Consider the following 26,146-nt stretch of genomic DNA (forward strand, 5'->3'; position numbering starts at 1 on the left):
AACTTGATGGGTCTGCATGTTTCAGCCGCATTGATCTTAAGAGTGGGTATCACTAGGTGCGTGTGGCACCGCAAGATATACACAAAATGGCATTCAGGACGTCATTTGGACTATATGAGTTTTTGGTTATGCCGTTTGGTCTTACGAATGCCCCGGCCATGTTCAATAGAATGATGGATCGCATTTTCCGTGAGAATCAGAAATTCATAGGTGTGTTTTTTGATGATATCTTGGTATTTTCCATGAGCAAGAGCACTTCCAACATTTGGCCATTGTTTTTGAACAGCTTCGTAACCACGAGCTCTTCATTAATGCGAAAAAGAGTGAATTTTTTCTTTCCGAGATTCACTATTTGCAGCATATTGTATCAAAGAATGGCGTCAGGATGGATCGTGCAAAGATTGAAGCCATTCGGAATTGGCCTGAGCTATCTTATGTACATGAAGTACGAAGCTTTTTGGGTTTATACTCATATTACAGGCGTTTTATTAGACACTTTTCCTGGATTGCTTCGCCATTGCATGAGCTCACTAAGAAGAAGGTTGTCTTCAAATGGACAGTTGATGAGAAGAAGGCTTTCGTTCGTCTCAAGGATGCCGTGATGAGTGGGCATGTCTTACTCATTCCAGACTTGTAGAAATCTTTCTGTGTGGAGTGTGATGCATCCGAAAGTTGCATTGGGGCTGTCCTAAATCAAGGACATGCCATAGCTTATGAAAGTCGTCGTTTGTATGATGCAAAACTTTCTTTGGGCATTTATGAGGAGGAGTTGTTGGCTATGATTCATGCCTTGACTATTCGGAAACACTACCTTCTTGGGGCTGATTTTATTATCAAGATAGATCATCAAAGCCTAAGGTACTTCTTGACACAAACAAAGCTTTCGGAGAAGCATACGAGGATGGCAAACTTCTTATCTATGTTTCATTTAAAGATTATGCACCCTCCAGGAAAGAAAAATGTGGTGGCAGATGCATTGTCTAGAAAACCATCTGTGGATGTAGTGTCAATTGCCTTACATGGGGACTTGTTTGCCATGTGTAAATTGTACCATACAGATGATGATTTTGGGCATATATGGACTGATTTAGTGGTTGGACATGCACATGCCTCTTATGTGATCAAAGAGGGGTATCTCATGAAGGATAATTGCCTATGTATTGTGTCAAACATGAGGCAAAAAGTCATTGATGAGTGCCATGCTCCTCCTTATGCAGGACATAGAGGTATAATGCCTACTGCGCGCATGATTGAGCATTACTTCTTTTGGCCAGGAATGCGCAAAGATATAGAAGCATATGTACGTGCATGTATCACTTGCCAGAAAGTCAAGTTTGACAGGCAAAAGGCTCCTGGTTTGCTTCAGGCTTTTGCTTATTCCTTTGCAGCCATGGGAAAGTATTGCAGTGGATCTTATCATGGATTTGCCTAGTACTCAGCAAGGCAATGATGCTATTTGGACCATTGTTGACAGATTTAGCAAGCAAGCACATTTCTTGCCGGTTAGTAAAACCATTAAACCTAAGCATATGTCAAGATATTTATGGCACAAGTGTTCAAACACCATGGTATGTCTAAATCCATTGTGGGGGACAGAGATCCCAAGACTATAAGCCTCTTTTGGAGAGGTCTGTTTGACAATATGGGCACTAAGCTGGACTTCTCATCGGCTTTTCACCCCCAAACGGATGGGCAAAGTGAGGCTGCAAATTCAGTTGTGTTGGATTTTCTCAAATGCTATGTTGCAGACCAAAAAGAAGCTTGGGAAAAGTATCTATCATTGGTAGAGTTTGCATACAACAACACTGTGCATACCTCCATGGGAAAGGTCCCGTTTGAAATTGTTTATGGCAAAGTGATATTGCCACCCATCCTCTGCACTAAGGATGAGATCTTTGCAGCTCATGAGTATGTCAGAGATCTTGACGTTGCCTTTACATAAGTGTGGACAACCATTGCTCGTTCACAAGATAAGCATAAGAAGGCTGTCGACAAGCATAGAAGAGAGGTAGACATCAAAGAAAATGATTGGGTATTGCTGAAATTTGAGAAAGCAAGACTTTGTAAGAGGCCAGGAAAGGAGGGAGCATGCCCTAAGCTCTCTACTAGGTATTACGGACCTTTTAAGGTGATCAAGTAGATCAATGAGGTTGCTTTCCGGCTTGCGTTGCCTGATTATTGGAAGATTCACAATGCCTTTCATATGAGTCTATTGCACAAGCATGTGGGGCCAGAGCTAGAAGATCCTGTCACAGAAGAGCCACTAGACGTTGATGAGCTAGAGGAAGTTTTTCAACCTGAACAGATTGTGTTTCACAAGGAGAGAAAGCTACCTGGCGGTAGGCTTTCCGGGAGACACCTTGTGAAGTTCAAGAACTATTTGCCTATTGACGCAAAATGGGTTGATGAAGACTACTTCAAAGATTACCCACAACTTCTTTAGGCATATTTGGAGGTTTTTCAGTTGAGGTCAACTGTTTAGAAGCTGGGGGATGTCACCATTTGGCCACCCAAGTGGTCTTTCTCTATTTTTGTGCCAAGGTACGGGAGGCCAGGGAGCTTCGTGTCGTCAGTACTGAGGCCAAGACTCACGTCACCTACGGGAGGCCACGCCTTGTGTCACCCGAAGTGTGGCGAGGACGTGGAACCCGTTGTCAGGGATTCCAATTTAGGCTTCCCATTGAGCCAGTTCCGTGCTCGGGAAGACTTGCAATTTACAGGTTCTAGGAACGGGAGATATTCCATTGAATGCCTATTATGACGTGTTCAGTTCATGGGCAGGGGACGCCCGCCTGTGAGCCGTGTGAATGCCCTGTATTCTGACATGGTTTGTGCCCTATATTCATTTAGCCCTTGTTTATTATTGCAAAGGTTTTATAACCTTAGCAGTTCACATTTATTAAAGGTGGGGACCGGCCACCGGCTCCGTGCCTGGGGCCCAAGGTCAAAAGTGTGGTCAGTGAAACCGATCCCGTCAAGTGGGAAAGACTCCGTTGGACACCCACACGCTTAATAGCACAACTTTAAAACCACAAATATGAAATGGACAACTTAAAAACAACTTGAATTTAAATGAACAGAAATGGAAAGATGGACACCAGCACTGGGGCCGGAACGGGCCGACCCCCCCCTCAATATATGATATATTTATTGGGAGTATTTAAAGAATACAATGCTCCATGGGTTCTGAGAACCAGATCATGTCCATGTACATATGAAAACAGTACCAAACAAGTAGCTCGAATTTCGATGTAGAAGCTCGAAGCAGATCGACCACTAGTGTGGTCCAATCGCTACGGTCCTGTGCTTTCACTGGACTCCGCGGAGAGCGCCACACTGGTGTTCCGAGACCACGCACAGACAGGCGCTCTCGCACTAACGCCTGGCTCTCCCGATCTCAGCACCTTTGGACCGAGGTTCGCCCATATAGCTTGGACAACCCGGCACCGAACGGGTGTAGGCCGAGCGGGACGAATCTTTTACCAGATTTAAACATATAATACTTTACTCAAATCTGAAAATCACTTACTTGAATATGGTTGATAGAAAAACCAATCCTCAGAGTATGATGAAGTCATCCAGGTGATGAAGAAGCAGTTGCCTCGTGGAGAACCACCAAGACAAGAGTCACCGCAAAAGATCACAGCCACCTGCTGTGAAAGAAGGAGTATCCACTTGTAAGGGTGGATAAAGACTTGGCTTGTATGGAGAAGCAACCTGCTATAAGGAAAGATGCCGCCTGGCTTCAACAAGTGCAGCCACCTTATAGAATGCACAGCCTCCTGTATGGAGAAGGGATCGCCTGCTTGGGAAGAGGGGTAGGCGCCTGCAGGAGAAGAAGAGTAACCCACAGAAGCTGGTCACACAGTCGCCTGCTGCAAGAGAGGCAACGTAGCCTTGCTAGAGATAAAACATACAGGCAGCCGTCAGCCTATGGTGCAGTCGCCAGCAGAGATGGTCAGCCGCCTGTGAAGAGCAGCAGCGTAGCCTGCAGCAGAGGGTCGTTTGTAAAGAAGTCAGGCGCTGCCAGCAGTAAGGTCAACCTCCTGTAGAGTGTTTGGCGCAGGCAGTAGCAGCATAATCAGTCCTCTGCAGTTTTCAACGCAGCCACCAGCAGCAGGGTTCAGCCGCCTGTAGAGGGGCAGGCGCAGCAGTAAGGATATGGGTGGCCACCTGCTGTGCAGTTCGCAGCCAGCCGCCTGTAGACAGGTTCGTGCAGATTATAGGAGCCGCCTGCAGCAAGCTAGTCGCCAGCCGAAAGAGCAGCCAGCGCCGGTTGATGAAATTCACCCCGCCAGATAGATGCGATGGGATTAACGCTTGAAGGGGAGATTTCTTTTAATAAAATTTCATGTGGAGTTAACCTTAGTGTTGTCCACGCTTGCATGTGGGGGATTAGTGGGGGTAGGTGACCATGCGCACCCCCACACTCACTTAAAAGTGAGGCTCCCCACCTTGGCCCCAAAGTGGGTGCCCAAAGGGGGTGCCCACTTTTAAATAAGTGTGAACCCCTAACCTTATAAATCAAAGGGTTAGAATTTAATAACATTAAACAACATGTACCATATACTTACCACCTGTTCACATGCACTGAAACTCGTCAGAATACAGGGCAGACTTCACGACTCACTGGCAGGCGTCCCCGCTCAGTAAGTAACACGTCAAGCAGGCAAACACACGAATACATGTCATGCGAAAACAGTTTCAAACATGCAAAATATGTGTGCATGTGCAAATAGTAACATGGACATATCTCCCGTTCATGGAACATGTACAAAATATCTGTCGGCACAAAACTGGCACGACATAAAAACATAAAAACCTGGTCTTCCTATGGAGTGACAGTCCCATAGGTAAGACACAGTTCCAGGCACGAGTTTCCCTATGGTGTGACAGTCCCATAGGCAAAACACGGCACGAATACTGGCTCTTCCATGGCGTGACAGTCCCATGGATCGAACACAGTCCAGGTCATACACGGGTGGCACTGATCTGGCTCCCGTCCATACGACACCATCCTGCTAACACACGGGTGGCACCAGTCTGGCTCCCGTCCATGTCAGCAAAATACTGGCCTCTTCACATGAGACACCGGCCTGGCCTCAAGTGAACGAGACGCAAAAACTAGGAATGGACCAAATGGTCGGCCAATTGGTGACATCCCCCCGGGCTTCTAAAGAGTTGACCTCAACTTAAAAGCCTCAAGATATGCCTGCAACAATTGCGGATAATCTGCAAAATAATCCTCATTTACCCATTTGGCATCAATAGGCAAATAATTCTTAAACTTCACAAGGTATCTCCTGGAAAGCTTTCCTGCAGGTAGCTTTCTCTCCTTGTGAAAAACAATCTGTTCTGGCTGGAGGATCTCCTCAAGCTCTTCAATTTCGGGCGGATCTTCTGTGACAGGCTCATCAGGATCTGGCCCCACATATTTCCGAAATAGACTCACATGAAAAGCATTGTGAATCTTCCAATGACTAGGTAAAGCAAGCCTGTAGGACACTTCATTGATCTTTTGAATCACCTTGAAGGGTCCATAATAGCGAGGAGAAAGCTTAGGATATGATCCTTCTCGTCCTGGCCTCTTCCGAAGCCTAGCCTTCTCAAATTTCAGCAATACCCAATCACCCTCTTTGACTTCCATGTCCCTTCTATGCTTGTCAGCAGCCTTTTTATGCTTATCCTGAGATCTTGCAATGGCTGTCCGCACCTGACTAAAGGCAACATCCAAGTCACGAACATATTCATCAGCTGCAAAAAATCTCATCCTTTGTTCGAAGGATGGGTGGCAAGACCACTCTGCCATAAATAATCTCAAACGGAGCCTTTCCTGTGGAAGCATGGATTGTATTGTTGTAGGCAAACTCAACAAGTGGAAGATACTTCTCCCATGCACTCTTTTGATCTGCTACATAACACTTCAACAAATCCAACACAGCTGAATTTGCAGCTTCACTTTGGCCATCCGTTTGGGGATGATAAGCTGATGAAAACTCAAGCTTAGTACCCATATTATCAAACAAAGCCCTCCAAAATAGGCTTGTAGTCCTGGGATCTCTATCCCCAACAATGGATTTAGGCATACCATGATGCTTAAAAATATTAGCAAGAAAAAGCTTTACCATATGATCAGCTTTGATGGTTTTCTTGACGGGCAAGAAGTGAGCTTGCTTGCTAAACCTGTCCACAATAGTCCAAATAGCATCATTCCCATGCTAGGATCTAGGCAAATCCATAATAAAATCCATCGTGATACTTTCCCAAGGTTGCGAGGGAATAGGCAATGGCTGAAGCAAACCTGGAGGCTTTTGCCTATCAAATTTCACCTTTTGGCAAGTGATACATGCACGCACATAAGCCTCAATGTCTTTACGCATGCTTGGCCAAAAGAAATACCTCTGAATCATGCGAGTAGTAGGCATAATACCTCTATGACCAGCATAAGGTGGAGCGTGACATTCGTCCATAACCTTTGGACGCAAATCCTTCACCACACATAGGCAATTATCCTTCATGAGATAACCCTCGTTGATAACATAAGAGGCATGTGAATGACCAGCCATCAAATCAGTCCATATATGGCAAAAATCAGCATCCAAATGATACAAATCTCTCATAGCAGATAGATCTCCATGAGAGGCCACTGAGACTGCAGCAATATAAGGCCTCCTAGATAGTGCATCGGCCACCACATTTTTCTTTCCTGGAGTATGCACAATCTGAAAATGAAACATGGAAAGAAAATTTGCCATTCTCATCTGCTTCTCTGAAAGCTTAGTTTGAGAAGAAAATATCTCAAGCTTTGATGATCTGTCTTGACTACAAATTCAGCCCCAAGAAGGTAATGTTTCCAAATCTTTAAGGCATGAATTACAGCCAAGAGCTCTTTCTCATAGATATCCATATGAAGCTCAGCATCATGCAAACGACGGCTCTCGTATGCAACTGCATGCCCTTCTTGATTTAGGACAGCTCCTATGCAATCACCACAAGCATCACATTCAACCACGAATGACTTGTGCAAGTCAGGAACAATCAATACTGGACCACATATGATCGCATTCTTGAGCTGCAAGAAAGCATCCTGTTCCTTTGAAGTCCATTTGAAAACAGTTTTCTTCTTCGTGAGATCATGTAGAGGAGTGGCAATCATAGCAAAATGCCTTATGAAACGCCTGTAGTACGAACATAATCCCAGAAAACTACGTACTTGATGTACGTTTTGCAATTCGGGCCAATTCCGAATAGTCTCTATCTTTGCAGGATCCATTGTAACTCCATCCTTGGATACAATATGTCCCAAATAATGAATCTCTGAAAGGAAAAACTCACTTTTCTTAGCATTGACGAAAAGTTTATGCTTCCGCAACTCTTCGAACACTGTGACCAAATGAGTTCTGTGTTCCTGCTCATTCTTGGAGAAAACCAAGATATCATCAAAGAAGACTCCTGTAAACTTGCGATGGGATCGGAATATCCTATCCATCATACGATTAAAAGTAGCAGGAGCATTGGTGAGACCAAAAGGCATTACCAAGAATTCATATAATCCGAAAGCTGTCCTGAATGCAGTCTTATGGACATCTTGTGGCACCACGCGTATCTGGTGATAACCACTCTTCAAATCAAGTCTGCTAAAGCAAGCTGAGCCATCAAGCTTATCCAAGATATCATCAATACGTGGAATTGGGAATCTGTTCTTGATGGTAAGCTTGTTCAAAGCTCTATAGTCTACACACATACGGAATGATCCGTCCTTCTTTTGAACTAGAAGCACAGGAGAGCAGTAAGGTGAGGAACTGGGCTGAACCAAACCTTTCTCTAAAAGCTCGTTTACCTGCTTCATAATTTCTTCTTGTTGTGCAGCACTCACTCGGTATGCGGGTTTGTTAGGAGGAGAACTACCTGGCACAAGATCTATGCGGTGATCTTCGGGCCTTTGGGGAGGTAATTCACCTGGCAATGAGTCAGCAAAACAGTCTTTGAATGCATTAAGAAAATTCAGCCTATCATTAGACATAGCATCCACATTTTGATGATTTGGCACAAGACTATCACGCACAAAAACCAAGTACGCTGAAAGACTCTTTTTCATTGCTTTATTAATTTGGATGTGTGATACAACTGGGATGGAATCCCCTTCTTTGCCAGCATCAATAAAGTGCATGCGGCCTTTATGCATAAAGGAAATCATATTGGACTTGTAGTCTTTGTGGGGCTCAAGCCTATGATGCCACGGCTTGCCCAACAATACATCACATCCATTCAGAGGAGCAACTAAGAAATGCTCATTGTCAAGGTAGCCCTGTATATGAATACGCAACTTCCCAATCAAAGGGGTAACCTGCACCTCTTTGCCAATAAATGCAGCTTCAGCTTCAATCTGAGGTCCCATGTTTTCAACCTCAATACCCAATGCAGCTGCCATTTGCATAGAGATGAAATTGTCAGTTGCACAGTCATCAAACATGAAGAGTGCGGGCTGATCCTTGATTTGCCCCCAAGCCTTGCAAACCATACGTTCTTTTGCATCATGACCTGTATTACCTTGCACATCAAGAACTGCATGAACATTTGCTTTGGTGTGCTTGTCCTCGTGCTTTGGTTTGCGATCTGGGCATTGCCGAAACATATGGTCTTTGCTACCACAAGAAAAGCATTTTCCATCCTTAGCATATTGCTCTCTTTGCTCCGGGGTTAATCCAAATTTGTTCTTTCTTGGGCCCTGTTCTTTAGATGGGTTATTTTCAGCTTTACCACCCTTGTAAGGCTCCCGGAAGTTCTTTTTAGATGGCTGTCCGCCCTTTTGCTGATTTGGGGCAGCCTTATCCTTCGCCTTGGAACCTCCTTGATCCTGCTTGATCTTAAGCACCAGTTGCTCTGTAGCAAGGGCAGAAGCTGTGAGTTGCTGCAACGTATGTTTTGGGTGCAATTCAATTCCCGATCTATAAGCAGGTTGCAGTCCAGAACGAAACTTCCTCTTTCTTTCATCCTCTGTGATTAGCATGAAAGGAGTCACTTCCAGCAACACTTTCCAAAATTTGTTAACATACTGTTGCACACTCTCATTATCTTTTTGTTCCAGCCTGTCCCACTTTTGAGCGAGAGTTTGCTCCGCGTTGGGTGGCAAGAACTGAGCATAAAATCTATCTTTGAATTCCTTCCAAGTAGAGATGGGATCCTTGGTGATCTTTTCGGTGATCCACCAATGGGCAGCAGTCCCTTTCAGAAACATGCTAGCATGACGCACCTTCGACTTTTCTGTAAAGTCCTCATCGCTAAAAGCAATGTCGAACTGTGCCACAAACGCTAGCACCTTAGAAGCATCGTGTTCACCATGAAAGACATCAAATTTGACAGATTTATCACCTGCTTTGAACTCCTTGAGCTTCCTGGCATGAGGCTCATGGTCCTCTCTTTTTCTTTTCCCCTTATCCAACGGGGTAGCCCTGTCTGCATGGGCTCCATGGGCCGTCATAGAAGCTTCATGGGGCACGGTGGCATGTGCTCCACGAACTCGAAGCTCAGATGCATGTGACTTACCTGCATATGGCATGGTCTCTCCATGAGACAACTCAGAAGGCAAAATTTTTCTGGAAGCAGACCTGTCACCATGAGATACATATCTTGCATGCATGTGACTTTCATGCCCTCCATGAGCACTGGCATACACAAATCTATCAGGCTTAGTGCCTTGTGGAGAGGATGCATGACGAGAGGTGACAGTCACCTCTTCCTTTTGCATAAAAGATTTCAGCCTCTGGGATGCGGGATCTCCATGCTTTAAACGAGGTGGATTTCTGAATTTCAGCTCTCCGTCATCCCCCTCTTTGATATCACCTTTGCGAAGGAGATAGGCAAGTGCCAACTCCCTTGGTTTCTTGCCCACTTCACGAGCCATTGATTCAAAGGTTACATCAACCATAGCATCAGCCTTCCTGGCTTCAATAGCACTTTGCAGATGAGGATCTTCATGCAAAAACTTCAATTCTTGCTCTTGAGCCTGCAAAAGTTTTCTCATATGTTCCATTTCAGCCCTCATAGCATCAGGGTCTTGTTCAAGCATAACTGTCTTTCCTGGAGACAGTTGACCTTTGGATTCACTATCCATAACCCTTTCAAGAGGCTTGTGTCTACCTCGCAGGGCATCAGACCTACGAGAAGCGCTAGATGGACCCCTCGAATTTGGCACTTCCAAAGGGTTGCCTTGGCTGTCCATTGTGTTCAAAGTTTGCTAAAAGCGGGATGTCCAGTACACAGGTTCGTTTCCCCACTAGGAAGAGGGAAACAACCGTGCTCTGATACCAATGAAACCGATCCCGTCAAGTGGGAAAGACTCCGTTGGACACCCACACGCTTAATAGCACAACTTTAAAACCACAAATATGAAATGGACAACTTAAAAACAACTTGAATTTAAATGAACAGAAATGGAAAGATGGACACCAGCACTGGGGCCGGAACGGGCCGACCCCCCCCTCAATATATGATATATTTATTGGGAGTATTTAAAGAATACAATGCTCCATGGGTTCTGAGAACCAGATCATGTCCATGTACATATGAAAACAGTACCAAACAAGTAGCTCGAATTTCGATGTAGAAGCTCGAAGCAGATCGACCACTAGTGTGGTCCAATCGCTACGGTCCTGTGCTTTCACTGGACTCCGCGGAGAGCGCCACACTGGTGTTCCGAGACCACGCACAGACAGGCGCTCTCGTACTAACGCCTGGCTCTCCCGATCTCAGCACCTTTGGACCGAGGTTCGCCCATATAGCTTGGACAACCCGGCACCGAACGGGTGTAGGCCGAGCGGGACGAATCTTTTACCAGATTTAAACATATAATACTTTACTCAAATCTGAAAATCACTTACTTGAATATGGTTGATAGAAAAACCAATCCTCAGAGTATGATGAAGTCATCCAGGTGATGAAGAAGCAGTTGCCTCGTGGAGAACCACCAAGACAAGAGTCACCGCAAAAGATCACAGCCACCTGCTGTGAAAGAAGGAGTATCCACTTGTAAGGGTGGATAAAGACTTGGCTTGTATGGAGAAGCAACCTGCTATAAGGAAAGATGCCGCCTGGCTTCAACAAGTGCAGCCACCTTATAGAATGCACAGCCTCCTGTATGGAGAAGGGATCGCCTGCTTGGGAAGAGGGGTAGGCGCCTGCAGGAGAAGAAGAGTAACCCACAGAAGCTGGTCACACAGTCGCCTGCTGCAAGAGAGGCAACGTAGCCTTGCTAGAGATAAAACATACAGGCAGCCGTCAGCCTATGGTGCAGTCGCCAGCAGAGATGGTCAGCCGCCTGTGAAGAGCAGCAGCGTAGCCTGCAGCAGAGGGTCGTCTGTAAAGAAGTCAGGCGCTGCCAGCAGTAAGGTCAACCTCCTGTAGAGTGTTTGGCGCAGGCAGTAGCAGCATAATCAGTCCTCTGCAGTTTTCAACGCAGCCACCAGCAGCAGGGTTCAGCCGCCTGTAGAGGGGTAGGCGCAGCAGTAAGGATATGGGTGGCCACCTGCTGTGCAGTTCGCAGCCAGCCGCCTGTAGACAGGTTCGTGCAGATTATAGGAGCCGCCTGCAGCAAGCTAGTCGCCAGCCGAAAGAGCAGCCAGCGCCGGTTGATGAAATTCACCCCGCCAGATAGATGCGATGGGATTAACGCTTGAAGGGGAGATTTCTTTTAATAAAATTTCATGTGGAGTTAACCTTAGTGTTGTCCACGCTTGCATGTGGGGGATTAGTGGGGGTAGGTGACCATGCCCACCCCCACACTCACTTAAAAGTGAGGCTCCCCACCTTGGCCCCAAAGTGGGTGCCCAAAGGGGGTGCCCACTTTTAAATAAGTGTGAACCCCTAACCTTATAAATCAAAGGGTTAGAATTTAATAACATTAAACAACATGTACCATATACTTACCACCTGTTCACATGCACTGAAACTCGTCAGAATACAGGGCAGACTTCACGACTCACTGGCAGGCGTCCCCGCTCAGTAAGTAACACGTCAAGCAGGCAAACACACGAATACATGTCATGCGAAAACAGTTTCAAACATGCAAAATATGTGTGCATGTGCAAATAGTAACATGGACATATCTCCCGTTCATGGAACATGTACAAAATATCTGTCGGCACAAAACTGGCACGACATAAAAACATAAAAACCTGGTCTTCCTATGGAGTGACAGTCCCATAGGTAAGACACAGTTCCAGGCACGAGTTTCCCTATGGTGTGACAGTCCCATAGGCAAAACACGGCACGAATACTGGCTCTTCCATGGCGTGACAGTCCCATGGATCGAACACAGTCCAGGTCATACACGGGTGGCACTGATCTGGCTCCCGTCCATACGACACCATCCTGCTAACACACGGGTGGCACCAGTCTGGCTCCCGTCCATGTCAGCAAAATACTGGCCTCTTCACATGAGACACCGGCCTGGCCTCAAGTGAACGAGACGCAAAAACTAGGAATGGACCAAATGGTCGGCCAATTGGTGACAGTCAGCCCAAATGCTGGGCACCCACAAGGCCTCATAAGTGTGTGGACACTCTAAGGAGGTGCCCACCATTAATTATGGTGGGCTGTGCCACATGGCACAAGAGATTTGGACCCCTCCACCTCCTCTCCTCCATTCCTCTCCACCTCTTTGCACTTTCCCTTCTCCTAGAAGCTGGTGCCCAACTCTTCTCGGCTCACTTCCCTTTTTCTGATGTGGGCACCTGCTGTACCTGCTAAAACCCTAACAGTACCTGCTGTGTACTTGCTGTACCTGTTGAGACCCTAACAGTATCTGTTGTACCTTATGTACCGGCTGTACCTGCTGAAACCCTAACATTACCTGCTGTACCAACAGTACCGGCTGTACCTGCTGAAACCCTAACAGTACTTGCTGTACCTGTTGAAACCCTAACAGTACTTGCTGTACCTTCTGTACCTACTGTACCTGCTGAAACCCTAACAGTACTTGTATCTTTTGTACTTGCTGTACCTGTTGAAACCCTAACAGTACTTGTTGTACCTTCTGTACCGGCTGTACCTGATGTGGACCTGATGTGGGCACTGGCTGTACCTGCTGTGCCAGCTGTACCATGTGTACCAGTCACCGTACCTGCTGAAACCCTAACTGTACCAGCTGTACTTGCTGAAAATCAGAACTGTACTCCCTATTGTACCTGCTGAAACCCTAACTGTACCAGCTGTACTTGCTGAAAAATCAGAACTGTACTCACGGATGTACATGCTGAAACCCTGATAGTATCAGCTTGTTCATCGGATCTTCTACAAGTACGTGTTCGTGTACTTGTAGAGTGTAGAGTGTGAGCACTTGTTTAAGTGCCTACACTTGGGAGGACCAAGCCCATTCCTCTGCGAGTTGTGCGAGCCAGGCTCTAGTACGAGAGTTCTTGTTCGTGCGTGGTCTCGGAACAATAGTTTCGTGTGCACACAACTCCAGGTGTATGAGGAGTCGGGGCTCATTGTATTGACTCATTCGACGAGTCCGGCTTCAACATTCTTCACGGCAAATACTTGTTTTGGTAATATGTCGTCATATTATGCATTGCAAGGATTATCTGGCACACTTTTGGTCCTAAGGGTTACCACGGAGTGTTTGCATCTCAATCAGTGAGTAGTTGATACCATCAGTTCTGGACCTGGGCACCAATGTTCAAGGTAGAGCTCACTGGATGATCATATCAGGATTGGGGAGGACCTCGTGGGCCTACTCAATATTTATGCTCCCAACACGGCAGCAAGTCCGACTAGGTGTGAATGTCCATGAGCACCGTCTCGTGAACAATATGCTTGTCAAGACTCAACACTAAAATGAACTAGCCGCAATACACATAATCACTGAAAGATACATCAATGCACTACACACTACACCACCATTGGGGCCGCGAACGGGCCGACCCCTCCCCCCCCTCCCCCTCCTCTCAATACTGAAGTATATTATTGGAGTATTAAGTTTCAAGGTCTTGCTACAGCTTGGCAAGACTTTCCTGCTTCTGCGGGTGCGTCCTGCAGAAAGGTGGTGCTCCTGAAGGAAAGGGATGTCCATTGAGCTTCCTACAAACGGGTCTCTGTAGCTCTTGCAAAAGGGTTCCTCTCCGGCTATGAAAACAGGGCCTGCCCATCCCGTGAATGTTCCAAGATACTATCCACATGGCTACGGATGGGGGGGAATGAGACCTGCTTAGTGCACCCTCTACATGGAGGATTTTTGGGGACGGTTTGGAGGGGGGGTAGTTGCTATCTGTCCATGGGGCTGAAGGCGAGCTAGGTGAGCCGTGATCCTGCCTTCCATGAAGACCCACTGTGCTCTTGCCCTGCTATATGCATACTCAGGGGTCCACCCATCACAATAGAGGTAGTGATACGCCGGTGTAAGAAAGACCTCCATTGACACATGTAGAAAGACAAACAAGACCACCTTTGGACGTGAGGAGGTGAGGGATCCATCTTGGTTCCAATACCGTGACCCTCCTAGCTCCATGCGTGCTAGGGGCCAACAATGGGTGACTATATCGCTGAGTCGTCCATCTCCTGGAGAAGAAGGGGGTGGCACCCAGAGTGCAGAGGCAGAGGGGCGCAGGGTTAGCACAGCTTTGCAACAGCTGTGCATGAAAATACATGAACGAATTGTGTCAATCCCACAACAAAAAGTTGGTCATTGTTGTCCATGCCAATGGAGTGGCATTATCAAAATGTATATGAAAGAGTTTGGCTTGAGCTGCTTAATTCTGGGCTTTTGGATGGCTTATGGGATCGATGATCTGGAGTGACTTAACACAGCTAGCTTAGAACACTTTGATATAGTGTAGATGATTGTATGCATTGTGTAGCTGATTGTATATTTGATATGTATCATAAATACGTGTTTTTTGCGAAAAATTATAAGGCTCATCTTGAAATAGCTTTTTAGTAAGTACTTCAAATATAACATGAATGGGGTACATAAAGGCAGAATTTAGTAGATGTTCAAAGTTCCTCTCAATGCTCAAAATTTTAACATGACTTTTAATTACCTTAAGGCACAGTTTTGTAGGTGTGTTTCACTTTACAGAGGAAAGAGCTCTCAGCCTGTGGGTAGCATGGGTTGACTCACTAGTTATTATATTTGCAAGTAGAAAGGTTGAATGTTAATTCTTTGCCTGTTTCTCTCTGAGCACTGTTTGTGATCTATATCAGCCTTGTTAGGCTTCTCGATTCCTCTCCATTTAGTATCTTTGAAAATTGTATGGTGCACGCATATATACATACATGCATGCATGTATATGTACGTACATACATACATACTTGTATGTATGTATATATGTATGCATGCATGTATGTACATGTATATGTATGTGTGTGTGTGCTGAGGTGCACCAAATGATGGACTTCACTACATGCTGCATGAAAGAGTCCACCCCCGCCCCCCCCCCATCCCCAACAACACACACACACAGACAGACACACCCCAACCACAAAACCCCTCCTGCTGCCGTGTTCTAAAAAATTAGAAGGGAAAATCTAACCTGTCATGTTACTTTTTCAGGTTGCTAAATAACAATCATTTACAGGGAGAAATTCCAACTTCAATAACCAAGATCGCAAGCTTAACAACTTTGTGAGTGTTACATGCTCTTTTTTCTTGTGATCTATAAATTAGACTATAGGTGACAGGTGTCGGGGGTCAAAGTCACACTCCCACTTGCGTGAGGGCCTACCTGTAGACATCATGCATGCTACATGTTAATCCAAACCTGGCTGACAATTGCCACACTTCTGGCATCCCCTGCCCAAGAATGAATAGGTGAGATCTTTTTTTTTTTCCTTTTATTTTTTCCAAATAAAAGATCCTTCCATTACCAACATGCAGCCGAAATGGCCAAGTACATGACCCAGTCTCAATCACGGGAGACGAGAAAAACAGATGGGGACAGAGCGGCTCTTCCTCGCTGGCTGGCCAAATAGATTTCTTGGTTTCTTGGTCATGTAGATTGAACATGATGAAGGAAATCATTGAAATGATTTTTTTTTCTTGATAGAATGATTTGTTTCCAACCTTCCTTATTTTCAATCCTTGTTGTACCAATGTCCGTAGCATGGTGTAACTATGATATCAGATGATTTTTTCATATGCAATTAATTTTTCCACAATGTTAGGATAATGTAGATTGATCACGGAGGAAATTCTAAGATGATTTTTACATATGCAATTAATTTTTCTAAATGTTAGGATAATGTAGCTTGATCATGATTTTTTCCACAATGTTAGGATAATGTAGATTGATCACGGAGGAAATTCTAAGATGATTTTTACATATGCAATTAATTTTTCTAAACGTTAGGATAATGTAGCTTGATCATGGAGGAAATTATCAAATAATTTTTTTCATGATAGAAATGATTTTTTTTTTCCAAGCCTATGAAAGGACACTTTCATGTCCTATAATGTTAGCAAACTAGTGGTAATTACAAGGGTAAAAGAAGACTTTGAGGGGCATTAACCATTATTCTTGGAGCTAATGATATATGGAGAAGTAGAAGATGACTTCAGGGCTACAAGGATGAAAAATGTGGACAAGAGCTTGAACATGAATTGAAATCTTGTTGTGAACAATTGGTAGATCTAGATTCCAACACATTGGTTTGTTTGAACATCAAATCCATATATGTTGAAGATTTGTTCCATGTGATAGATGCCATGATAAATCATGATGACACTATTTAAAAATCCAAATATTAAACAACGAGATAGAATAACTTTGTTGTGTGTTGAGAAAAACATGATAATAAAAAGGATTTTGACGCACACACCATCTAGCTTTAGAATAAGCTTTTCAAATGAGTAAACATCAGTACAATATGTGTTGTGAAGCTCTTGTTTGTAAAAGGCCTCAAGCGATCATGTATGACTGCAAGATTGTGTAATGGAGCAGATAAGAGATAAGTCCAATGGTGATAATGCAATGCTAGTAGGGATGTGTTGGGCCCACAATAATCTCCAAACGTTAGGAGTGGCTCAACGTATAGAGGAGGTGATTGAATGTCCAAGAGTGGTCCATTAAAAGGCTTTTGGTGCGCATGAGGTGGCACACAAGTTAACACACAAGCTTAAAACTTGTGTGCAAAGGGCAACAAAAAATTATCAAGAAGTCTATATGGATATATTCGCTTAATATGTTGAGCCAAATATAAAAGTTGCATATGAATGTAATACCTCAAGCCTTCCTAATTTTAAAAGACATCGTACGAGGGTTAGATGGCCAACTGTGACTGTAAACCAATATAATTTGTGAACTTTTCTTCCAATAGGACATTTTTTGGTGGGACGACCCAATCACCCATCAAGTCATAAGAAGCCTTGAAAAGGCATTTCTCATGCTTTTGTGATATCTACATTGGTCATACTTGAAACGTCACAATAAAAATCTGGCTTGTGTAGCATTTATGGAGTTGATAATGCAATAGTCAAATTATTTGGGGTCCATTAGAGACCATTTTTCCATGGTTGCAAGATGTTAGAACGGGACTGCCGTGATCTTGCGGTGAGAGAAGGGTGAGGCCCTCTTCCGTCTCCTCATATGCTGCTGATTGAGAGGCCCGAACAACTGGCCGCGAAGTAATGGTGGGGGCAGATGCTTGGTCCATGGTGAAGATGGGGAGGATCCTCTACCATACCTATTGTGCCTTGGGACAATCCCAAAGGCAATGATGTTGAGACTGTTGAGGGTGTCCACACCTAAAACAAAGTGCCATTGACCTCCAACTGCTAGCCAAGTACCCATTGCCAAGCTCTGTGAGCTATGTGCTAAAGGAAAATAGTATTCTCCCGTAGCCGAAAGCTGTCTCATAGTCATTTCAAAAAATCCTAGAGGAAATGCGTGGGGATGTCCTGTGTCTGCCAATGTACTGCTGCCCGTTGGCGTACTATCAACATTGGCATCTAAATCCTACGGCCCAGACAGACGGATACTCAAAAAAGGGGATGTTGGGGGCAGCCTCTGGGGAAAATGGATTGTGCCATTGCCACTCGCCCGGATCCCCATTGGAGACTCATGAGTGGTTGGCCCTCCGATATTGATACAACCATAATCTCCATAATCTCTCTTTGGCTACTTGAAAAAAACGTGCCACGTGTGGTCATGAAACCCAATCACTCTCACTCTTTGTAACATGCAGTTGCTGAGGTCCCATGTCAAGGGGAAGGAGCGGCTCAATCTGCCCTATGATCCAATAGAAAAGGTGTTGGGGATCCTCCATCTGCACCATGGACTGCAATCGGGATATCATATCTGGTAAAAACCCCTACCCACTTGGGGGGAGCTGGGCAAGGATTGGTGCAAGCCACTATGGAGGAACGCAAGAGTCAATGTTGAAGATGAGCTTGTCTTTCTGCCTCTCAGGGCCTATCACAACGCCTCCTTTCAGATTTTTGGAAGAGGCTTTGGGACAGCTTTCGGCCGAGGAAGATCACTCTCTTCCTTTGGTTGACGGCACACAGGAGTCTGGCAGTGGGTACTTGGCTGGCAATCGGAGGTCGGTCAGCAGTTGCCTGAGGTGCGGCCACCCCCAGGAGTCTCAGCGACATTGCCTTTGGGATTGCCCGAAGACTCAGCAGCAGATTTGGTAGCGGATTCTCCACATTTTTGCTATGGATAGGGCATCGACTTGGATTATCACCTGGGGCACTGTGGCTTGGGCCACTGAGGCTAGAGTGGTAAGGACTTACGAGGAGGATGGGGGAGGCCATGCCCTTTAGGTCTCCCACCATCGTATTGCAGTAATACCAGTCACAGCCCCACCTGCAGGTGTTTGGCGACCAGGCTCATGCCAACGCTAGAGATTTGCAGTAGCCATAGTTGCAATGAAACGCGTTTCATTCCATGTGAATGAAACGAAACGTTTCATAAATGTTTCACGTTTCTTTCATGCTTTGCTTGGGAAAACCTACGTTTTTCAATGTTTTCTATCTAGAGAGCACGTTTTTCGAAAAAAAAACATCTAAAGCGACTGGGAAATTGCACAAATCAGCTCCTCTAGTTTACTATTTGTCATCATTCATGCATAATTGCATCTATCAGGCTTCAGCATGCTTTACTTTGTGTATTTCAGACTTCAGTTTACTTTTTTTGTATCAGCTTAGGATTCAAACTTTTTGTGATCACTTTGAGTGCCATTATTGAGTAGTTGCCATTATTGACGATGAAATCCAGATCTTGATTCTTGATGTTGCCAGTTTATTTATGCCAATTGGTCAGTGACTCAGTTGGGTGCCCACTATAACTGGGTCATGCAGATTCTTTAGTTTTAGCTTGTAAACATGTTTTAATGTGTAAATGATGCATGTTTAATATTGTTTTGCAGGGAAGGCAACATATTTTCAACATATTATAAACCTGTATATAAATTTTGAGGCCTATACTCCCCCTTTTTGTATGAAACGTTTTTGAAACTTCTGGAAAATGAATGAAACGTTTCTGAAACACGTTTCATGAAACGCCTAGCAACTATGGCAGTAGCATAGCAGCCTGGCACATCTAGCGTGGTAGATGTAGCGAGGCCATCGAGGGTACCCACACTCCGCCGGCTGAGACCATCAGGAGCATATGGCTCGACATTCACACCCTCCGCGGTCAGTGGGGGAAGCTGTAGGGAGGTTCTGACCGCATGCGGAAGCGGTGGGAAGCCTTCTTGAGACTTTGGCACTACAGACCACCTGTGTGGTTGTTTCCCGCCCCTCCCCCTGTATGAGATAGCCTTCTCCTCATCGAGTGGCCAGCCGGAGAAGAAGCACCTCTCCCCCTTATGATCACTTGTTTCCCGCCCTTATATGAGGCGAGTTTGTATCCAGCCCTTTGTGGTTGTACTTACCCTTTGTGGCTGTTTTCTTTTTAACTAATTGAAGGATCTTTTTCCCGGGAAAAAAAAATAAATCCCATCTCTCTGCCTGGGATCTCCTCTTGGGCCTCTGGTGGGAGCTGTCTGAAGCTACTCTTCAAGAGGCTGCGCCGGTCCCTTGCTCGAAGCCCCTCAAGAGATGTGACATGAGGGTGGGAGCCTATCATGTGGCAGCCAAGAAGGGTAATCAAGGGGTTCCAAACCAGAGGCTGAAAGAGTCTCTCCTCATCGAGGACTAGGGGAGAGTGGCGAAGAGCAAAACGGATTTTGTCCGAGACTTGGAAAAGGCTAGCAGCGAAGCGGTCCCCTCGAAGGGCTGGACTCAAGCCACAGGTCATCTTTGGTAACGATCCATCTTGCGCTCGGGGGCCAAGGACCACCAAGAACCGGAGTACGGGCGGAGATACGGGCCATGAAAAAGTCTTTCCACGGCTCCCACATGGGAGGAGGCCTCTAATGACCAGCTTACCCAGAAGGGCTCTGCTCTGCATAGTAGGATCAATAATGCCCAGGTTGCCTCTGAGGCGAGGCTGAATGATGACTCTTCAAGCCACCTTGGCCCATACCGGCCTGCCATCGCTGCGTGCCCAGAGGATGTTGCGGATCAACTGCTGTACTTGTCCAATCCACGCCTTGGAAAAGGCCCAGCAGGAGATGATGTACCACATGGTAGCGAGAGAAGGACCTGGTTCACTACCACTACTCTGCCAGCAATAGAGAGCCTAGTCGTGCTCTAGTACAAAAGCTTCTTTCAAATGCTGAGGCTGCGGCGGGCAAGTTGCTGCTCTGAGGTGATGTTGATCCGGACCTGGGAGCCTAGACAACGCACTAGGGTACCCCCCTCCGCAAGACTCAACTGGGCGCTAAGCCTGGGCACCAAGTTGGGGTAGGGGATGAGCTAACCCAAAATCCACATTACTTGTGCCCGTTGATTTGTGCACGGGAGGCCCGACAAATGATCTTGATTGCATCCGCAAACCTCCGGAGGTTCTCCACCTCTCCAAAGTAGGCCATGTCATGTGTCAATGGAGAATTAAGTAGCTCCTCCTGAGACCTGATATGTAGCTTGGGGCCCTATAGTCCAGTCTCTTGGGAGGATAAAAAACTGCACATTGCCTCCGTCTTTTTTACATCTTGTGTACTATATAATATACTGAAAATACAGATATCTCTGTCTTCTTTCTCTGTCTTTGTTGGTGATTTGCATTACTTAGGGCTGAAAGAAGACACGATGCTTCCGCGCATGTGACATTGGTATCAGAGCATCAGGCTTAGCAAGGTGCATAGGTCGAAGGAGAGTAACACAACCATGGTAGGAATCCCATGGGACTTGTCAGTGTCAGGAAAACTCAAGGGAATGGTAGCCGTGAGGGTGGGATGCCATTTGGGGCATAACAAGAAAAGCTCTCGGGAAAATGGTTCCAAGGGGGTGGAGCAAGGATGCCAAGATGAACCTCGGGAAGGAGACCATTGTAGTGTTAAGGGACATGGCATGAAGGCAAGGGGACAAAGTGGAACAGATGCACAGATGTCAACACCAGATTTGGAGTCGAATCTGAGACATTGTAGTGTTCAGGGACACGGCATGGAGGCAAGGGGACAAAGTGGAACAGATGCAGAGATGTCAACACCAGATTTGGAGTCGAATCAGAGACATGGCAAGGTTTTCAGTGAAAAGGTTTGCCAAGAATGAAGGATGGCAAGTTTGGGAGTCCATGAAGAGACACAGGGATGATGATGATGACAGTCAACTAAGGTCGAAGGTTGGAATCCCGTCATCAAGTTTAGCAGGAGGGGATGCCATGTGCACACATGGAAATGGTTGGTCTCCAGGCTAATCCTTGATTTGAGCAGCAGATAAACAGTAGGTTTAAAGCACTCAGGCAATTCCATGGGCAGGGGTTGTGCCTATCAGGCCCCTAAGCATTGTGTGACCTATTTTTTGGTAGTCTTTTTCTTGGAAAGATTGCAAATATGAGAACAACGTGAATGCTATGGAGTTCCTCAGACCCAGAAAAAATAAGCTTCATTCAACTGGCTTGCTGTGGAGCTCCTCTGACCCAATAGACAACAGAGCTTGTGGTTCTGGAACAAGCAAGATCATAATGGAGAGGCTGTTGGTGCAGTCAATGGTCAACCACACTTTGAGGACTGCAAGGGTAGCCTTTGTGCAGGTGGTGGCCTTCATGGTTGTCTCCTCCCTTGTGGTGGTGGTGCTGGGGATGAATGTTCCCTTTACACCATGGGAAACACAGGGACGATGGTGCATTGGCTCCTTCTTACTTCGTTTTTCTCACCGCCATTCTTTTCAGCTATTGCTGCCTGGCTTGACTTGTGCAGATGCTCCACATCAAAATCTTTAATGCTGCATGGTTGTAGTGTACAATATCTTACCAGTAAATGCAAGTTTGACTCTACACATGAAAGGCAGAACATCCTTATTTGATTCGCTACTTTATTCTTGCAAAGTTTTCCTGGAAAAGTTCTAGCCTTCCACAGAATGCAATCAGAACAAGAGCATCCAGATACACTCTCTTGAGAGAACTTCTTTGAGCATAGGAATAACCGGATAGTCCTTTGCCCATTCTCGTAGAAAGAAAACTATTTGAAGATCGTTTACATAATGAAGTGGCTAGTCTTATTACAGTCATTGTGAAAGGAAAGAGGTCTTTGCGTCCGTTGCTTTCCATAAGTAACGGTCGTCACTGCTTGCCCTGCTTGCGCCCTCGTCTTGCCCTGCTGCGCGCCATCTACTCCAGTTGGTGCGCTGCGTGTCTATTTACACCGTTGGCCATTGCAAGGGCCACTGTTTCACTTCTCAGCCGCGAGCTCCACTCACTCCCCTTTCACATAGGCTACCCCCAGCGCCCTTTGCAACCCATCTGCACACTGCTTGACAGAGGCTCGGCTGCCAATTAGTGCCTTCGTACCATCTCCGAGTGCCTTGCCACTTCGCATTTCAGTTGGCCCCGTCATGCACTTATCACCCTCTTTCTGCAGGGTCAGCCGTGTTTCGCCCTATCGCCTTCTCTTCCTCACCCTATCGCTGCTGAACATTTTATGATATCCAAAGTGCTAATACGTTGGGGTAACCAAAGTGCTACAAGGCATGTTAAGAGGACTCATGTTAGGAGGTTCACTCTCTTTAGAAGTCATACTCTCACTAGATATGCTTGATACTCCATTCGTATTTCTTTAACACTAGTTTGGTCATAGGACATAAATGTGTCCTTAGACATATTTATGTCCTCATTATGGACCAAATTTATGGAATTATTTGTAACACATGGATAGTGAAAACCAAAGGTTCTCTTTTCATATCATTAGGTACATAGTAAAAAAAAATTACAGTTTTTTGGGAGCACATTGGTTATCTCTAAGCTTTTCAATTCCATAAGAATTCATAGGGAGAGTTACAGTCGTAATGCAAAGCTATTTGGGTTATATTTGAATCAAAGGCTTTAATTAGCCAATTTCTCATTGATTTCCAAAGTTTTGTTTTTGGATGTGCATTGCTTCACAAACATATGTATGGTGTAATACAATTCACCTTAGGCTCAAAAATCAATTAGAACTCCAAAATGTAGGTCTTAATGAAAATTCTAAAGTATTTAGTTACGAGCTTGTCTTAAAAAATTTTAATGTTGAGGATTTTTATAGCTAATCAGATAATCATAGACTAGGACCAAATCTTGCACACATGTTCTGTAGAATGTCATGCTTTGGTGGTGACTAGGACCAAATCTTGCACACATGTTCTGTAGAATGTCATGCTTTGGTGGTGCATTTTGTGAGAGCCAATCATATATACACCTATACTTTTAGGCACTTTGTTTTAGATGAAAGTTTGCAAGCGGTGTAGTAGGGGGGACGGCTTGGTCTGTGGTGATGCAAGTGTGACCCCACCTTCTCATGTCTTCGTGGTTGATGATGGTTATCTTTTGTGTTGGATTTGTGGTAGTTTGATTGTCATACAGATGAATGGAAGCTATGTACTTGTTTTGTATGCTTGTTTACTGGAACGGTGAACTCTTAACACCCGGGCACTTGTACAGGGGTAGGTTGCCCGTGGTAGGCTCATGTGAGTTATACCACGTGAGGGGATTGTAATGCTTGTTCACTCGGACGGTGAACTCTTAACAATTGAGCACCTGTACAGGGGTAAGTTGCCTGTGGTAGGCACATGTGAGTTATCCCACGTGAGGGGATTGTAATGCCTATAGGCTTTTTGTATAAAAAGGGTTTTCCCTACTCTTGCAGATAATCAATACAATCCATTTGTTCGTTCAATTTCTGTGGTGTTGGGCATTCAAATCAGCTACAAGGGATCAATACATAATTACCTATGCACTTGTGCCACCAGCGACAGATTCGACTGTTACTGCACCTCCATCTACCCTTGATCCACCGGAGGAATTTATCGCAGAGTCTCATGACCACATGACACATGGTTATACCTAAGAGAGATCACATAACCATGCACACTTTATTTAAGGATTCTGGCTGCATATCTCTACCTGACGGTGCCCTGGCAGCATTGTCTATCCTGAGTTCAGTAGGTTCTTTGGAGCTTCAACAATGCTGCATGCTTTGTCGCTTCCACTAAGATGCCAGTCATGCATTGTTTTCAAACAATGGGCTGCTAAATGTCTTCTCATCTATGATATGGGCTGGAAAATCGCAGAGGTATCCATGCAGCTTTTCAGGGCTGAATTGTACCTCTTCTAGGGTCTCAAGCCCTTGTCTATGCTTGCCATCAGGGATAGCAACATATGAAGTATTTTTCTGATACATACCTGATGAATCATTTTTCTGGCTCTATTGCTGTATGCATGCATCCCTATTAGAAACCAAATCACATGGCTGAGTTTACAATTCTACAAACTTAAGTCTTCCCAACATACTGGTTGCATCATGTCTAACACTAACACCAACTCTGCAGGGATCTCTCTAATAACAACTTGACTGGACAGATTCCAGCCGCTGCTTTCAATATTCAGAGTTACAAGTAAGGAAAGTGTTGTGACGACACAGCACGTGGGTATTTTACTAGCCTTATGATTATAGTAACATTGCACGAATGCATTACTTAAGATTCTATTCTGGCTTCAATTTAGGAGTTAATGGGTGACAGTGGATTCAACTCACTAATTCCATCTTTCATTTGGAAGTTTTGCTGGCAATCATCTTGACTGTGGCTCCAACAGCTCACATGCATGCCAATCCCCTAATTCGTCACCCCCAAGCAATCCGAGTACTTCTCTTTTTCTCTCTTTCTCTCATGTTTCAAGCTGCTTCTTGCTTGTGTAAAGCCAATGCAGTGAATAGCGTTGAAGGTTGAATCTAAGGGAGATTTCTCCTTTTCGTCTTTGTAACAGCATCAAATACAGGAGCTATTGTTGGTGGTCTTGTCGGGGCAGCTGCCTTCATTGCTTGTGTTGCTGTTGCCATTATATGCTGTGAGCGTCGGCGCCGGCATCGGAGTTGGTTCAGACAAGAGGTTTTTGTTGATGTTCCTGGTATGAATGTTGTCGTGCACAATCATTGTGTACGTGATTGCTCAAATCTGGACTAGATTCGGACTCTTGAATGTTGTGTGTTAAGCTGTTAATGCATGCCATTGACCATAAGCAGAAAATACAGTTAGTAGCATGCATCAGTAGTTGCATGCACAACATTCAAGAGTATAGAAGTAAGAATAATAGTGCTGTGAAAGTGTTACAGAGAGAGAATTGCAGGAGAGACAAACAGACAAGACACGCTAGAAATCCTAATGTTGTACAATGAATAAAAGTAGATCTAATGATGATCTATTCCTTGATCTCAGCCCAGGTTGCTGCTGATCCTAGATCCTGAAGCAAAATGCTGGTTGCCAAATCGTTCCCTATCTCTCCAATCCCATGTGCTCTTTGCTTGCTGAAAAGCAGATGATCTCATTGTGAGGCTGGGAACACCTTTGAATAAGGGTCTAGGTGGCTAGTTGGTTTGATTGCATGCCATTGACCATAAGCAACCAATGATTTTCATCCTAGAAACAAAGTTGTTGGAGGTGGCTTCAGTCCCGTCCACAAGGTTTGATCACTCGAGCCATGCTAGTTTGGTTTCATCCATTCTCCTACCCATAGATATTATGGATGAGAGGATGCACCTGACCTATGTGGGAGTGAGAGAAGGCCCAACAGGGGGTGATGTAGCACATGGTAGCCAAGAGCACATGGCTCTCTACCCGCACAATCCTTGCCAAGGT

General features: G+C 45.2%; 1 protein-coding gene across 1 annotated transcript in view; it reads left to right on the plus strand.

Annotated features, from left to right (window-relative positions):
• LOC147607814 (LRR receptor kinase SERK2-like) overlaps positions 1–26,146 on the plus strand; it is an 81,723-nt gene that overhangs the window by 29,413 nt on the left and 26,164 nt on the right. The window contains exons 6-9 of the mRNA XM_086790086.1: positions 15,551–15,622; positions 24,842–24,907; positions 25,071–25,153; positions 25,278–25,418. Of these exons, the coding sequence (XP_086646212.1) occupies positions 15,551–15,622; positions 24,842–24,907; positions 25,071–25,153; positions 25,278–25,418 (362 nt within the window). The remainder of the gene's footprint in view (positions 1–15,550; positions 15,623–24,841; positions 24,908–25,070; positions 25,154–25,277; positions 25,419–26,146) is intronic.

Source organism: Cibotium barometz, chromosome 54 (genome assembly GCF_041138505.1).
Source record: "Cibotium barometz isolate CiBa-2024 chromosome 54, ASM4113850v1, whole genome shotgun sequence".
In the NCBI taxonomy this organism is placed as follows: domain Eukaryota; kingdom Viridiplantae; phylum Streptophyta; class Polypodiopsida; order Cyatheales; family Cibotiaceae; genus Cibotium; species Cibotium barometz.